Consider the following 17,533-nt stretch of genomic DNA (forward strand, 5'->3'; position numbering starts at 1 on the left):
TTTTCTCTCTGAAATTTAAAAATGCTAATCATCTTAGAGATCCTGCACAGGTTATGTAAACGTCTGCACATAATAGTTTCTCTTCAGGATTCTGTGTCTTTAGAAGAGATATTGATTTTTTTGCACAGCATCTCTCCCCAAACGTTCAGTCTATTTATGAATCTGAAGAAAATCATGGAGATTTCTCATACGTTGAGAGCCGCAGTTCAGTCTGAATCTCCTGCATGCCTATTGTGATTCCTGTCGTTTCAAAGATGATCTCAAACTCCACCTGTGAATGACAGAAGTACCCACGAAAAATAAAGACATCCATCTTCAGATTCATTACATCTGCTTCTACAAATGCACTTCATTGCAACGCTGTTAATTAAATTCACCTCTTATTATTACATCCTGTATCCAATAAATAACCCTGAAGTCTCCCATTTAATATGGTTGTTGCAGTCTGGTGTTAAATCCCAGGGTAAGTGTGCTTAAAACCTATGAATGTCAAGTCACTGATACCAATAAAGACTTACGCTCTGATGACTTTTGAAGGGGTCCCCCAGTGTACACAGAACCGCCCCATCAGACGGTTCACATATCAAGATCTACAAGAAACAAAAACAAGAACCAAACAAATTCAGTTTGCAGTATAAATTTACTTATGTACAAAATGTCGGGGTTTTCTAAGAAGTTCCTGAAAGTTCCTTATGCTCACAAAGGCTAGATATATTTTTATTAGGGCCGGGACTCGATTAAAAAAAATAATCTAATTAATTAGAGGCTTTGTAATTAATTAATCTAAATTAATCGCATTTTAATCGCATATAAATATTTGACCTGAGAACAGTGAGAAGTATTTTTTTTTTCACATGGATTTATAGTATACCATTGAATAATGACTGAATACTTATTTTTGTTCAACCAAGTCTAGCAGACCAGTGCAATTTTTGCCATTAAGTGTAGCAATAGCATATTTAGAAACAATTTAGAAATAGTACATTTCAGAAATTCAGAAAGCTTATAGGTGCTGGAACCTTCTGTAAAGTGTTTTTTTTTAAGTAAGACACAATACTGTCAATTACATTCAGAACATTGGAAACACTGACTATTAGAAAACATCTCTCTGTTGCTTCAGAGGCCATAACATACTAAGTCCAACTCTCAATAACCTTGGCCAAAAAAATAAAGAGTTCAACATAAACTGTTGCACCAACAAAATAATACATAGTTCAACATAAAGTGTAAAGTCCACGCTAGCTGCTATATGTTTTGCATTTAGGTGATACTTGAGACTCAATGTGCTGTGGTGATATGCGAAGTGCGAACGCTAGTTGGTGCTCCAGTATAATTGGTCCGCCGAAACTCATCCAGTGAGAAACGTTCCGCAGTGCAAAAATAAGTTATTAAAAATGCGGGATTTTTTTTTTGTGTAATTAATTAATCTTAGTTAACGCGTTATTTTTTGTGTAATTAATTAATCTCAATTAACGCGTTAAAGTCCCGGCCCTAATTTTTATACTGTAAAACCAGCAATAATGTGAAATAATTTAAATCGAACATAATTTATTTTTATTTTCATTTATTTTAATAAATTGTAATTTATTTATTTGATGATAAAGCTGATTTTTTTTAGCATCATTACTCCAGTCTTCAGTGTGCACATGATGCTTTAGAAATCATCCTAATATGCTGATCTGCTGCTCAATTTTTTAAATCATCAATGCTGAAAACAGTTGTGCTGATTAATATTTTTGTGGAATCTGTGATACATTTTTTTTCATGAATAAAAAAATTGACAGAACAGAATTTATTTGAAACAGAAATATTCTGTAACATACAAATGTTACTTTTGATCAATTAAATGCAACCTTGCTTGCACATCCATTAAATGAAATAAGCAATGTGTATGTCTTGTCTAAGGAACACGTCTTGTAAATGTCTAAACTGACAACAGCAGTATCCCAAATAAATCCTAAATAGCCTCTCCACAAAATACTGCTTTGTTTAGTATACGCTGCAAAAAGGAAAAAAAAATGTACAGTTGTTGATTGAAGGTGCTATAACACAACTATTCCCTATACAGAAACAAAAGATTAAGACTGCATACGCTTTGTTTTATGATTATATAAATTTATGAGAAACATTACCAGACATTATCAGTTTAGGGTCTAGATCTGAGTCGTGGTCTGCTAATTGGTCATCTTTGATACAGACTATTACCTGAGAAACTGTCATGGACTGAACCGCAGAAGGAACTAAAATGACATTTCTGAGGACATCTATTGATCTTACCTTGGGGTTTACGCTGGAGAAGCTGAGCGAGGCGGGAAAGGTGACATTTAGAAAAGCATTGTAAGCATCTTCTGCTATCCTGTCCTGAGATGGGACATTGGACACATTCACCATCAACTTCAGCTTCTTCACCTCAGTAGTGTAAAGAAGGAGCTGCTGGCCATTCCTCCTGTAGAAACACACATATTAGCAGTTCACATCACATCTATCTCCATTTCCATTCAAGTCCAGTCCAAGTCATTGGATCATTGCTGAGGGTTCATGAGCAAAAATGGGTCGTACTTGAAAGGACCTAAGAATTAAATTTGGTTAGATTCTTCCTTCGTAGCATGATGGGAAATATTCAATCAAAAATGTCTGCACTATTCAGTCATCTTTCCCTTTCACATGAAGAACGCTAGTGAGCTTACGTGGGAAACGGTGTGTTCTGCTCATCTGTGAATGCAGCCGTCATCTGAAGGTTGCTCTCACATTTGTTATCTGATCCACAGGCTTTCTGAATGTGAATCTAAAGAACGAGATGACATTGGTGCAAAAGAAGCGAGAATGTGAGCAGGTTCTGAAGGGCAATGAAAACATAATTTGTGTTTGAGCGAGCATAATATGCCGTCAAATGTACCTCAGCTCTTTTAGGCTGAGCATCTTTCTGGCTGATCACAGGAAAGGCATTGATGTCTTCTAGTTTCTGCCCGCTGGAGGGAACAGGCTCCACCAAAGACACGCTCAGCAAGAAAACTATCGGAGCAACCTTGTCTTGGATCGTCTTGGACTGTGAATACAATTAGCACAATCTGATCACAACCCAAATAACCCACTTAATAAATATGAGTCTTTCAGTCATAAAGAATAAAATGGCAATTGAAAGAATGGTCTTGTGTCTTACCACTAGCTTGAGTTTCAGAGAACGACAAACTTCAGAAGCAGCAACAGACATTTCGCCAGTGTGTTTGGAAACTTTGTCGTCAAGGAATTGAACACGAGGGCTCCGAGACGATTGCTGATCGGCTTCCACTGTATATTGAAAGGCTGAGGAAACAACAGTATAATATCTAGAGAGTTTGCCTTTATATTTAGGATAATAAACGGAGATTCAGGACTTACTGATACTCTTCTGGGAACTGGCACTGGCAGTGCTGAATGTGTAGGACAAACAGACCTTTGCTTCAATACTGCATGAGGAAAAACAAAGCAGAATTGACTGATTTTGACATTACAAAAGATTTTCAAATACATAATCAGTATTACGATTAAAACTGTTGCGATTCAATTATGAAAACTAAAGATTTCAGCATTAAATTTAGATCTACTTTAATTATGCCAATGGTTTTTATTTACAGCCAGAATTATTATTATTTTTTTGAACATGCAGTGATTAGTTTTTAAATTAGTCTATAAACAGTCAGTGTTGTCAACTGGTCCTATTGAGAGAGTCTGATCCATCTCGGATCCATCCATATTTTACATTTTGGGAAATAACTGACAGTTATTATATCATGAAAGTTGGAGTAAGATGTTGAAGGATTCATTACCAGTCATCACACTCCTCTGGTTTGATAACCTCCGGTGTCACAGTGAGATAACTCTTTAGGTGAATCACAGGACGTGCTCTTATAAGACCGAAATGAAAGATAACAGAGTGAAATAAAGCTTTGCAGGTCTACAAAAAAGTACAATAATTTACAACTGTGATATAATAACTGTTTTATTAGTTTGTCTTGTACCTTGATGCTATACAACTAAAATAACTAAAACAGTAAAATATTGTGACACGTTCAAATAACCTTAGCAAGACCACGCGGTCATCTAATGATCCAACCGCTATGTCTGGGTAACTGTTCCTGTCCACATCCACACCACCACTGATGGAATAACCAAACGTGTGGAACCCACCACCGGGGATGTCTTTTCCATCAATGACCTGAGGAATTAATATCAGAGCAATGAACTGACTATCTACAAAACAATCATACAAACTGACAGTCAAATAATCAGTATTAACCTCTAATAGTGTTAAACTTACACTGCAGTTTGTTTCAGTTTGAGGTAAGTACTAAGTACTATAAAGAAAACCTCTTTTAATGTAACGGCTCAAAAACATGGTGCATTACAAATCTCAAGCTGGTCGTGATGAAATGCTTATTAAATGGTTATTGGATGCTTATTATGATTATTAGAGTAATCTGCAGGCAGCAAAGACAAGATGTGTTTTTCTTTGAGTCTAATCAATGAGACTTCAGCAAGAACCCCATTTATTCATTCATTACTCACTTTTATTGATTTATTCATTCACATAAAGAGTTTAATTTTCTGCTTGAGAAAAAAATAACTTCTTAAGACTTTTAAGTACTGCACTTAATTATTTTTAGTAATTGTACATCTTAACACACTAAATGCTTCTTTATATTTCCATCTCACCTGACTAGGTGTTTGGGAAATACCCAGTTTGCTGCCCATCCATATCGATACTCTGCCTGTATTATGATATGGAGCACCAACAGCAAAATCTGTAAAAGAACAGAGGATTGAGAAACGATCACTGGCAAAATACTTCTCATTAATGCCACAGGAAGGCAGCAGAGTAAAATATCCTTGACTGTTAACGCGCTGCTCAGATGAAGTGTTGCACACAAAAGCTAATTTTGCATATAGCCACAAATAACTACATGCATGTTATATTGTACAGAGTGCAAGCAAACAAACCCACAAACCTACCTTGAAAGCTATCCTGGTTAACATCACCAATAGCAACAACAGCCATGCCGAAAGCTGAGTCCTTAGGCCCAGTGAGCACCACGTCAGCTTTGTTACTAAAGGAGCCGCCCTGGTTCATATAGACATACACTGCCCCCCCTTTTCCGTCGTTTCTCCGGTCGAAATAGAAAGGGGCTCCAACAATCAGATCCTTCCAACTACATGGATAATAATGAAGACAAGTTACATCTCCACTTTATTAGTGACCTCTAGTTGAGGGGAAACAAAAAGCCAAGAATTGTCTTTACCCATCATTGTTAAGGTCAACAATAGCAACGCTGCTGCCAAAATAGGACCCAACTTGTTCTCCCGTGACACTTGCGTTTATTTTGACTTCTCCTTCAGGAGACCCTTTATGAACTTCACCCATCATCACAGATCCTCTGGCCTCATCTCTTGGAGCTCCTGTTACCACTGTTATTTTGTCTTTGCTCAACACACCTTGACCCACAGCTATAGAGTAACCTGAAGAGCAATCAATCAACAATGACCCAGAGCAATTTCCTATCTACATATTGACATAGTTGACAAAGGAAATGTAATATTAATTAATAAATTAATAATAATTGTGTGTTTCGGGAAAAAGGTAAAACACAGGAATTTGTTATGTAAATCGGATAAAGGTCAGTCAACTGCTGACAACAAATGCTTTTAAATAAGAAAGCACCATGAATAGTACAACTGCATGTTAATTAGGGCTGTCAATTAATTGTGAAATTTAATTGTCCAAAATAAAACTATGTGATTACATATGTGTGCGTATTGTTTCTTTTTATATACATATATAAATACACATACATGTATATATTTGTGTGTGTGTTTGTATATATATATACATATATATATATATATATACACATTATATATATATATATATATATATATATATAGAGACCGATATGGATATTCACATTATGTAAGTTTTATATAATATATCATATAAGTATAAATATATTAGAGCTGTCAGTTTACCACATTAATTCAACTTATTAGTTTAGGAAAAATAATGTGATTAAAATATCCCAACACAGTTCAGCCCGTTCTCATGAAAATACAAACAGAAAATCGTGATACTGATACGCAGAAATGGACTTTGATATGATATGCACGTGTTTGACATGAATATAATACGCAATTTGTTGGCCTGGATAAACAAGTCAAGTCATGTCACCTTTATTTATATAGCGCTTTAAACAAAATACATTGCGTCAAAGCAACTGAACAACATTCAATAGGAAAACAGTGTGTCAATAATGTTAAATGCAGTTAAAGGCAGTACTGGGTAACTGAAAAATTGGTAAACCTCACCTCACAATCCTAATCCTACCCACTGTGTATCATATGCATTTCGATATGCAAAATCGAAAAATAAACTTGTACTATTGATAAGCACTTTCATGAGATTGGGTAGTGCACTTAATGCACCTGCCCCGCCCCGCCCCTAGACCTGTACATCAACTTACATTTCATACAATAAATGTGAGTTATTGTCTCATATTTATATTATATGATAATTCTTATTCATAATTCTTATTCTTATTTATTAAGTCATTTATCGTCGCCTACTGGCAGTTTTAATTTATTATTTAGAGTTTCATTTGATAATTTATATATATATATATATATATATATATATATATATATATATATATATATATATATATATATATATATATATATATATATATATATATATTTTTTTTTTTTTTTTTTTTACATATTACAAAAAAAATCCGTATGAATAAAAAACTATTTTTCATTATTTATATTTCATGCTTTTCTCATGTAACACAATAATGGCTTTAAATTATCTTTTGTGGCTAATTTCTCAGTCAGATTGGATTTGGATTTGGCTGAGTAATTAATTAGATAAAAATAATTTATCGATTGACAGCCCTAAAACATATATTACATATATATCATAAATACATGTATGTGTGTGTTTTTACATATACATATAAATATATATGGTACACACATTTATATTACATATTTTGGCTGAGATGAATCGTGATAAATTGATTTGACAGCCCTGAACTAATAACCTTTTGATTGTTGCTGTTGTTTTGAAAACTGAGTAAATGCCAGAGAATCCAGAAAGCAAAGTTGTAGCACTGCCTCACCAATGTAAATATTCCCTCTATTCAAGTCCAGAATCTTGCTCTTAACGTCATCATAATTATCTGCAGGGTTATGCCACTGTGAAAATGTGTTTCCTGCAAAATATTGAAAATGATTAGAGGGGAATTTAACATCATTCTTGCATGTAGAAACAAAATGATTACAAGTAAATAAATTCGCCTCACCTTGCCAGTTGAAGCATCCAGGTGCACCCAGGAAGATCTCAGTCTGAGTGATGGCAGCAGACATCCCAGCAAGACACATGCCTTCTCTATCCTTATTATTTGTGGGGTCACACACCTCCTTGTTTGACTGCCACTGATAGTCTGCCTGGTTATATTTTAAATCATTTCCACGAACATAGCACTTCCCAATCATCCGAAAGTTGGTTGACATGTTTCGTATATAACGATGGCCACAGGCCTAGTAAATAGAGCGATGAATACTATGTTAAGATGGTAGGAGGAATGCTTTTTGTGCATGGATTTTTTATAGACCCAACATAAGAGAGGTCATTATGATAAACTCACCAGGACACGTCCCCCTGGTTGACTCTGACTGGCTAACGACACACCTAGCCACATCCCATCCATCATATCATTTATGTTATCAGGATCTGCATAAAACAAAGGAAAATACAGACATGTGGGACACAACAACAACAAATATCAATAGTAATAATACATGAATGAAAAAAACAAACAAACAAAAAAACAAATTAAAAGCAAATATAAGTCCGATTTGAATGGTATTATTACTAATATTATTTATAGTTGTAAGGCATGTATTACTATCTATATAATTATAATAATAATACATATTATGGTATTATATTATTATAAATTACATATTTCTTAATATTATTATGATTATTTTTTTTACTATATTATTGTTAATATTATTTATAAATGGAGGAAATAAAGGCATGTAATTTACAAATATCAATATATGAAAAAAAAACCATGTACCATTCATTTAATTAATTTTTCTTTAATACATTTCATAGATTTAATATTTTTTAATTCATCATTTTTTATTTACTTTCTATTTTTCATACATTTCTTGAAATTATATAAATGTAATATAACCCACCCTTTATGAAATATATGAAAGTAAATATATTTTCTCATATGTTTGTCATAACAACAACAACAATAGTATTTTTAAATACTGTAAAAAGTGAAGCGCGAGAAAAAACTCATGGCTTGTATGAATGTCAGGAAAGTTACCCGAGCTGAGAAGGTTCAGTCTTTTGCAGTCTTTGTGGTCTGTGGTGATTGGGCAGGCATACACATCTCCAGTCTCATTGGCTGACATTTGCGACTCTGCTTTCTCCTTCGGTGCTCCTACAAGAAGTCTGAAACATGTGTAAACTTGATTGAGCTCAAGTCTGTCTTGAGACAAAAAAAAGAATAAGGCCAAAATGCACAGCCAGACTTGTGCCAGGTATTGCTCATATTTTACCTTATCTTCAGAATTTAGTGGACACTGTGTACGTGTAATGTGTAACCCTTGTGCAACTCCTGCACGTGTGTGGGCTTGTGAATTTATTTGGACTGGAAGGACTTGTCAGAACCCATTACTTCCAGGACCCAGTTAAACAAGGTACAGACAACATTGTTTAAAAAGCGACATGATTTTATCTATCTGCAGAACCCTGCTGGTAAAAGAGATTAACATAAAGCATCTAAAAACCACAGGAGATAGCGATCACATTTTACTCAAGTGTTCACTTTCAGACATTAAGGTGAATGGATTTGCGCAATATGCTTCATGTGTTTCTCTTCCTCTCTTTCCACAGGCAAACTATTATGATACATACATTCTTTATCCCTTTCAGGGAAAATTGCTTACTCAAGCTTGTTTGTAACCGATTTGATTTTGATCATAAAAATGAGGCAGCCTTAAAGATAAGAGTCAGGCCTAACATACCTACATCAGGCACAGATGAACAGATGTAATCCTCCAGAGCCATTGAGGAAAGTGAGGAGAATTAAAGTGGCATTTCATTAAACCCTAATCACAAAATCAATGGATTTTATTTCAATATTTGCGAGAGCACGACAGATATAATAATGACTAAAGCGGTGCTGCCTGCAAGCTCGATTCATTAATGTTTCATGATTTTTGGAGATGCGCTCCCTAGTTGCAATTTTATCCACCTTGCAGCCCGAGGCCTCATAAATATTCCACTCAGGAGGGATGAGATCTCATCAGATCATGACTCGTGTCCAACGGGATTATGAATGGGCTTCAGTGGGCGATGCGGTCATTTCATCTTCTTTAAAATTCTGTTTGGTGAATTTCAACAGGAATGTCTTATGTCTGACAGTCTAATCATCACAGATTTCAATCCTTCACCAGAGAACTTGGGTTAGAAGTAACATATTTGCCACAGTGGGTGGTATTATTATTATTTTTTTTATTCTTGTGTGCCAGAGCACTATGCAGAGACAGTTAGAAGTAAGCCATTTGTAATGCCGAGCTCACACAGATTTTAGCCCTGACTTCCACTCACCGACAGGTTTTGCATAGGGCTGGGATAAACGATTATTTTTTAAACGATTAATCTAGCGATTATTTTTTCGATGCATCGATTAATCTAACGATTAATTTTGTCTGACCGATTCGATTTCGATTATCTCCCCATTAACTGACTACTAACAATTTATACATGTTGATTTACATATCTGAATGAAAAAAACATGAATTCCTTAACATTGCAATATATGTTTATTGCTCTTAAAATTACAAAATAAATGAGTGACTAAGAAAATGCATTACTTTGCACTTGTATAGAGATAGCATTCAAAAAACCTTGAAGCCTTGAAAACACCTAGTTTACTGAAACAAGTTTATTGAACACATAGGGCCTAGCTTACTGAAAAAAAGTTCTTTCAGATGAAAATAACAACAACTTGATGTCTAGCATTCAATAAAAAAGGTCACCCAAAATACTTGTTTAGAGCAATTGAAAGAATACAGTAACCAATGTAAACTTGAGGGCTTTAAGCTAATACAGAGAGTGCTTTTCCAAAAAAATAAAAAAAATAAATAAATAATAACAGTGGGAGCCAGCAGTCTGTCATGGAGAAAAAAAAAAATCTCAGAATGCTCCACGTGAAACTTTGGTGTTCCGCCCTTTTTCTATCGTGTCTAATGATTTTGGTTAATATGCACGAGGGAGAGAGAGAGAGAGAGAGAGAGAGGAGAGAGAGAGGGCAAGACAGCGCTCGTGTAGTTTGAAGACTGTGAGTGCGCGAGAAACTTTGGTGTTTCGCCCTTTTTCTATCGTTTTCATTGATTTTGATTAATATGCACAAGAGAGAGAGAGAGCAAGAAGCGCTCGTGTTGTTTGAAGACTGTTCAAGACTGTTGCGGGCAGCCGGGGCTCTCTTTCGTGCGCGCCCTGTCAGGCGCAGCTGTCATTCTATTCTACATCACTCACCGATCAAATAAGGTTTTGACAGCCGCCAAAAAAAAAGATCAATGCAGAAAACCCCCTGGATTGGTTATATAACGTTGGACAGAATGTTGATCCGGCCATCGCGTATATTCAGAACACAAGGTAAACGTTTTGCAAACATTTTTTAGAGAAATAAAAACAGGTCGACGAATCTATGCGCATATTTTGCGTCTAGGTATTTTTTGCGTCGACGTCATCGATGAATTCTACGCGTTGTCCCAGCCCTTTTGCAAAATCGCTGTGTGAAATGAGTTCGGACTGAAAAATACATCGGCGATGACCTAAAGCCTATGAGTGTCACAGCCACACCTTCTACACTCCCGGAATCGGACACTTACGCCACACCCACTCGTCCCCAATCACCCGAATTCTGAACTCCTGTGCATCATCACCAGAACCACATATAAAGCCATCAGTCACCATCACTCATCGTCTGGTCTTGCACCGATCTCCTCACTTGCCTGAACGCCATTATTAAACCTACCTGAACTCTTGAACCCTCTTCATCCTCGTCAGTCTTCCTGTCCCCATCGTCTTCACCATCTGGATCACCGTTCACCATAAGGGAAGTTGTGTTGTCACCGTTCTATCCACGTGTCAAGATTCACCTGTGTCTGAAACCTCTGATTCACATTAAACTACCTTATCACTGAATCCTCTGTGTCCTCGTCTGTGTCTGACAGAAGACCAGACCGCATGCAGAGCTCTTCGGACACGGGCGAGGACCGCACCGCGGATCCCTTCACGCAACTGGTTCACGCTGTACGGTCCTCACTGATGCAACAAACTCCCCCTTCTTCACCGGCTGTCAACAACTCAAACACCGCTACAACTCCGGTCACTTCTTCAGTTGCCCCTGCGAGTCCCATGGCCAAACCAGCGACATACAGCGGCACGGCGGAGGATTGCAGCGGGTTCCTGCTACAGTGTTCCCTCTATATGGAATCCAACTCTCATTTATTCACCTCCGAACGCAGTCGAGTAGCCTTCATCATCAACCTACTCTCAGGTAAGGCCCTCCAATGGGCTGAATCTCTCTGGGACTCGAACTCACCTGCCCTTGGATCCGTCACTAACTTCTGTTCCCAGTTAAAATCCGTCTTCGGTCATCAAACTTCTGCATTGTCTGTCCATGACCAATTATTAACCATTCACCAACAGAGAGATGAATCTGTGAGTGATTATGCCATACGCTTCCGTACTCTCGCTTACATAAGCGGCTGGAATGAAACTGCCTTAATTACAGCATATCGCCACGGATTGAATGACAAGATACAAAGTTTGATAGTTGTGTACGAAGACTCACTAGGACTAGAGAATCTCATTCAGAAATCCATTCGAGTTGCCCAGAGACTCACTGCCTGTCATCCGCTCACTCCCGCTGTACTTCCTCCGCCCGCTATACCATCTGTCGCTCCTCCAGCACCTGAACCCATGCAAGTGGACTCTCACCATCTGTCCGCATCGGAACGTCAGCGGAGGATCAACGCCGGGCTATGTCTCTATTGTGGGGGAGATGGACACCTCTTACCATCCTGTCCAGTTCGACCTCCACGCCCAGCGGTGAGTACCATCCATATACCTCCTCAAACTGCTCATCTAACTAAGACCTGGGTTACTCTAAGACACCTTTGCTCTTCTGTTTCAGTACAAGCCCTCATCGACTCCGGTTCGGCGGGGAACTTCATCAACCGGCAAACCTTAACTCGTCTCAACGCCAAACACCACCGAAGCCCTGTCGAACTCAAAGTAAACACCATACAGGGAAAGCCGCTGGGCAAGGGTCGTGTCCACTATTTCTCCCCCACAATCATCCTCCGCGTGGGACTCCTGCACGAAGAAGACATCACGTTCATGGTGCTGGAGGAATCCACCGCAGACATCATCCTGGGACGCCCCTGGCTTAACCTCCACCAACCTCACATCCATTGGCCCACTGGCGAGATCCTGAAATGGGGAATGTCCTGCCATCATACCTGCATCACTCCTCCAGCTAAAATCCCCAAGGTCAGTCCTCCCTTAAGGAAGTCTTCCCTACCGGTCCAGTCCACATCAGTGGAGAGCCCCGACACGAAGATGGATCATATCATCCCTCCTGAATATCGGGCGTTCCAGGATGTGTTCAGTAAGCGGTTGGCAACGAAGCTACCACCTCATAGGCCATGGGACTGCGCCATTGACCTCCTGCCTGGAGCAACCCTTCCTAAAGGACGAATCTATCCCCTGTCCATCCCGGAGCAGAAGGCCATGGAGGAGTATATACAGGAAGCCCTCGCTCAGGAGTTCATCCGACCATCTACTTCCCCTGCCACTTCCAGCTTCTTCTTCGTGGCCAAGAAGGACGGAGGCTTGAGGCCGTGCATCAATTATCGCCACCTCAATTCACAAACCGTCAAATTCAGTTATCCTCTTCCCCTGGTCCCAGCGGCGTTGGAACAACTACGCGGAGCCAGGATCTTCACGAAACTGGACTTGAGGAGCGCCTACAACCTAATCCGCATCCGGAAGGGGGACGAATGGAAGACCGCTTTCATCACTCCTTCCGGGCACTATGAATACCGGGTCATGCCGTATGGGTTATCCAACAGTCCATCCGTCTTCCAAAACTACATGAATGAAGTCTTCAGAGATTACCTTAACAAGTTCGTAATTGTCTACATCGACGACATCCTCATCTACTCCACATCCAAGCAAGAACATATCCATCATGTCATCCTCGTACTCCGAAAACTCCGGGAACACCACCTTTACCTCAAATCCGAGTTCCATACGCCCTCAGTCCAGTTCCTAGGTTACATCATCGACCCATGTGGCGTGAAGATGGACCAGGGGAAGGTGGACGCCATCACACACTGGCCTCAACCCGGCTCCATAAAAGAACTTCAACGCTTCCTGGGCTTTGCCAACTTTTATCGAAGATTCATCAAGGACTACAGTTTACTCAGCTCCCCTCTAACTTCTCTCCTCCGGAACCGGCCCAAGTCTCTGTCCTGGAACCCCGAGGCCACTGAAGCTTTCCACCTGCTCAAACAAGCCTTCAAGACCGCTCCAATCCTCATCCACCCTGATCCCAGCCACCAGTTCTTCGTGGAAGTGGACGCCTCATCCACCGGGGTCGGAGCAGTCCTCTCCCAGCGGCAGGGGAATCCACCACGACTCCATCCATGTGCCTTCTTCTCGAAGAAGCTATCCCCGGCGGAGCAGAATTATGACATCGTAACCGTGAACTACTGGCCATTAAGCTGGCTCTGGAAGAATGGCGTCACTGGCTGGAGGGAGCCCAGTTCCCTTTCGAGGTGGTAACCGACCACCGGAACCTGGAATACCTCCGTGAAGCCAAAAGACTGAATCATCGCCAAGCTAGATGGGCCTTGTTCTTCACGAGATTCAACTTCAAGGTCACCTATCACCCTGGCTCCCAGAACAATAGAGCCGACGCCCCCTCCCGTCTTCATCAAGCAGATCCCGAACCCGAATCTCCAGAACCAATCCTCCCTCCAGCCATGATAGTTAGTCCTATCCAGTGGAGTATTGATCATCTGATTGCACAGGAAAACCTTCAACACCCTGCTCCGCCGGGAGTTCCAGAAGGGAAACTCTTCGTCCCCCCTCAACATCGGATTACCCTCCTGGACTTAGCTCACACCTCTCCGGGCTCTGGACACCCAGGCAGGAGGCGGACCCTCTCGCTCCTACAACAGCGTTACTGGTGGCCATCGATGGCTCTGGATACGGTCCGCTACCTCAAAGGATGCTCCGTCTGCGCCATAGCAGACACCCCTAGAAGACTCCCGGAAGGTAAACTGGTGCCTCTGCCCATTCCTGAACATCCATGGACCCATATCGGCATTGATTTCATGACTGACCTCCCTCTCTCTCAAGGCTACACCTGTGTACTGGTAGTGGTCGACAGGTTTTCAAAATCATGTAAACTCATCCCTCTCAAAGGACTCCCCACTGCGTTCGAAGCGGCAGAGGCACTATTCCACAACGTCTTCCGTCACTTTGGCATCCCAGAAGATATCGTCTCCGACAGAGGCCCCCAATTCATCTCTAGAGTCTGGTCAGCTTTCTTCCGTCTTCTAGGGGTGTCCGTCAGTCTCTCCTCGGGATACCATCCTCAGACCAACGGCCAGACGGAGCGTAAGATTCAGGAGCTGGGGAGGTTCCTGAGGATTTACTGCCACCGTAACCAGGACTGTTGGAGCCAGTACCTACCCTGGGCCGAATACGCTCAGAACTCCCTCCAACAATCTACCACCGGGCTCACCCCCTTCCAATGTGTCCTTGGATACCAACCTCCGCTCTTCCCATGGTCAGGTGAGCCCTCGCAGGTCCCAGCGGTAGATCACTGGTTCCGACAGAGCGAGAGGGTCTGGGACTCGGCTCACGTGCATCTCCAGCGGGCAGTGCGGAGGCATAAGGAGCAAGCGGACGCTCGTCGAGGACCCACGCCGCAATACCAACCTGGACAACAAGTCTGGCTCTCGACGAGGGACATCCGCCTCCGACTGCCCTGCCGTAAGCTGAGTCCCCGATACATCGGACCATTCACTATTGAACGGCAACTGAACGAAGTGACCTATAGACTCCAACTCCCTGCACAGTACCGTATCTCACCTTCATTCCATGTCTCACTCCTCAAACCCTTCACTGAACCTTTGTCTCCTCCATCCACAGAACCTGGTGATGATGCCGTACCTCCTCCTCTGGCCATCGAAGATGACAACGACATCTTCCGGGTGAGAGCTATCCTCGACTCTCGACGACGGGGTCCTCAACTGGAGTACCTTGTGGACTGGGAAAACTACGGCCCGGAGGAGCGTTGCTGGGTTAATCGTAACGACATCCTGGACCCCAGCCTTCTCACTGACTTTCATCAAGACTATCCAGACCGCCCCGCTCCCCGTGGCCGAGGTAGACCCCGTCGTCGCACAAGATCCCAGCCGTCAGGAGCCGCCCGTGGAGGAGGGGGTACTGTCACAGCCACACCTTCTACACTCCCGGAATCGGACACTTACGCCACACCCACTCGTCCCCAATCACCCGAATTCTGAACTCCTGTGCATCATCACCAGAACCACATATAAAGCCATCAGTCACCATCACTCATCGTCTGGTCTTGCACCGATCTCCTCACTTGCCTGAACGCCATTATTAAACCTACCTGAACTCTTGAACCCTTTTCATCCTCGTCAGTCTTCCTGTCCCCATCGTCTTCATCTGAGCACCATCTGGATCACCGTTCACCATAAGGGAAGTTGTGTTGTCACCGTTCTATCCACGTGTCAAGATTCACCTGTGTCTGAAACCTCTGATTCACATTAAACTACCTTATCACTGAATCCTCTGTGTCCTCGTCTGTGTCTGACAATGAGAGAGCGAGACACGGGGCAGTCAGAAGTTCTGAGAGGAGTTATATGAAACATTATATGAAACAGAGGAAGTTCATGATCCCTTTAAGAAAATGGTAAAAGAAAAAAAGTAAAGAATTGTGAGAAAATACACTGCATGTCAGATCTGTTCAGAAGAGGCAGCTCTTAAAGTCATAGGAGCCAAAATAACCTAACAAACCAGCTAATGTGATGTTTCTTAACCAAAGAACAAAAGAAAACAAGGGAATCAGTAACTTTTGTAGCTTTAAGGATTCATTTATATTTAATTTCGAATTTACTGTTTGATAAATCACAATACATTTTTATTTTTTATTTTTTTATCAACTTACAGCACTCGTTTCAACTGTTTTTGTCCATTTAATGGAAGTCAGTGGGGTCTGTTTGGTTCCATTAAATTGACATGAAAATATATTTTAGAAAAAACAAAGTCATAGAGGATTTGAATTACATGGGTTTGAGTAATAATGTTTATTTTGGGTGAAAATCTCAACTGCATGCCTGTCATATAAACGCAAATGCTACAGGTTAACATTATTACTAAAATACACTGGCCCAAGTGAACTACAAAGCACATTCTGAGGATTCCTTTGTGCTCGGAGTGACAACACTCCTTCCATTGCTGATTTGTTCTCGTTTCTGTACTTGTTCATATGCATCACACACACATTGTGGTGAGGTAGACTGTGATGAGTCAATGGAGGGAGAGAGAGAGGGGGAAGACAAGGAGGGACAACGAAAGACATAAGGTGATGTGAAAGACGTCCCTCCCTCTCCCAATGATCGTGCCCCTCAAACCACCATCACAAACAATCAGTCATGTGACTCCAAATGTGCTTTCAGCAAGGACAAGACAGGATATGAGAAAGTCAAGAGAAGGTGAATGAACAAGAAGAATGTCAGACTCTTTCTTGTTGCTGCATGTCCACCACCTTTTACGGGGGCTGTTGCTCATTTTATATGCAAAAGGGGCCTTTACTTCTGCTTAAGTCTTAAAGGTGCGGAAGCAACAAAATGATCTATTTGATTCTAAGCAGAAGTGAGAGGGTGCTCATTAAAATAGTGATTGAAGACCAAATTATAATATATGTGGTGCAAAAAAAAAAGTGTGATTATCTTTATAAATAGACAACATGGTATAAGTCTGACTTCTAACATAGAACATCTGCAGAGAAGTGTAATTTGTTTGTATAGCGAATCATACTTCCAGTGCATTACACCTGAGCTTGTTTATGCTTAAACAGTCACATGACAAGGATTTTACCACTACAATTATCTTCAGGTCTGGTGGTGAGCGGCACATACCTCAGGCAAGTTTATGAACCACAAGCTGGTTGGGGCTTCGCATTCACTGGTGCTTCATTTCATCAAAGCTGCTCTGTTTGAGAGCCTATGACTCAACCCGAATAGATTAATTTAATCTTTTCCACAGCATTAGTCTTCATTTTGCTTTTCAGTCAGATGGAAACATCCTGCAGCATGTTTGAACTGCAAATCACACTGAGATTTCACTTTTTTTTTATTT

At 40.6% G+C, this 17,533-nt stretch overlaps 2 protein-coding genes across 3 annotated transcripts in view; both read right to left on the reverse strand.

The window, feature by feature from the left end:
- LOC127952897 (integrin alpha-3-like) overlaps nucleotides 1–17,533 on the reverse strand; it is a 147,896-nt gene that overhangs the window by 13,597 nt on the left and 116,766 nt on the right. The gene's annotated exons all lie outside the window — the stretch shown is intronic.
- The window catches only part of LOC127952898 (integrin alpha-3), a 44,843-nt gene that overhangs the window by 13,597 nt on the left and 13,713 nt on the right, over nucleotides 1–17,533 (reverse strand). For both annotated transcript variants that reach the window (XM_052551791.1, XM_052551792.1), the window contains exons 2-17: nucleotides 8,379–8,506; nucleotides 7,680–7,765; nucleotides 7,335–7,572; nucleotides 7,152–7,244; nucleotides 5,277–5,493; nucleotides 4,990–5,186; nucleotides 4,693–4,781; nucleotides 4,059–4,195; nucleotides 3,807–3,884; nucleotides 3,379–3,446; nucleotides 3,161–3,303; nucleotides 2,897–3,046; nucleotides 2,688–2,785; nucleotides 2,278–2,446; nucleotides 519–590; nucleotides 192–271 (exon numbers count right to left, since the gene is read on the reverse strand). In XM_052551791.1, coding sequence (XP_052407751.1) covers nucleotides 192–271; nucleotides 519–590; nucleotides 2,278–2,446; nucleotides 2,688–2,785; nucleotides 2,897–3,046; nucleotides 3,161–3,303; nucleotides 3,379–3,446; nucleotides 3,807–3,884; nucleotides 4,059–4,195; nucleotides 4,693–4,781; nucleotides 4,990–5,186; nucleotides 5,277–5,493; nucleotides 7,152–7,244; nucleotides 7,335–7,572; nucleotides 7,680–7,765; nucleotides 8,379–8,506 — 2,043 coding nt within the window. The remainder of the gene's footprint in view (nucleotides 1–191; nucleotides 272–518; nucleotides 591–2,277; nucleotides 2,447–2,687; nucleotides 2,786–2,896; nucleotides 3,047–3,160; nucleotides 3,304–3,378; nucleotides 3,447–3,806; nucleotides 3,885–4,058; nucleotides 4,196–4,692; nucleotides 4,782–4,989; nucleotides 5,187–5,276; nucleotides 5,494–7,151; nucleotides 7,245–7,334; nucleotides 7,573–7,679; nucleotides 7,766–8,378; nucleotides 8,507–17,533) is intronic.

This window comes from Carassius gibelio, chromosome B3 (assembly GCF_023724105.1).
Source record: "Carassius gibelio isolate Cgi1373 ecotype wild population from Czech Republic chromosome B3, carGib1.2-hapl.c, whole genome shotgun sequence".
NCBI lineage: Eukaryota > Metazoa > Chordata > Actinopteri > Cypriniformes > Cyprinidae > Carassius > Carassius gibelio.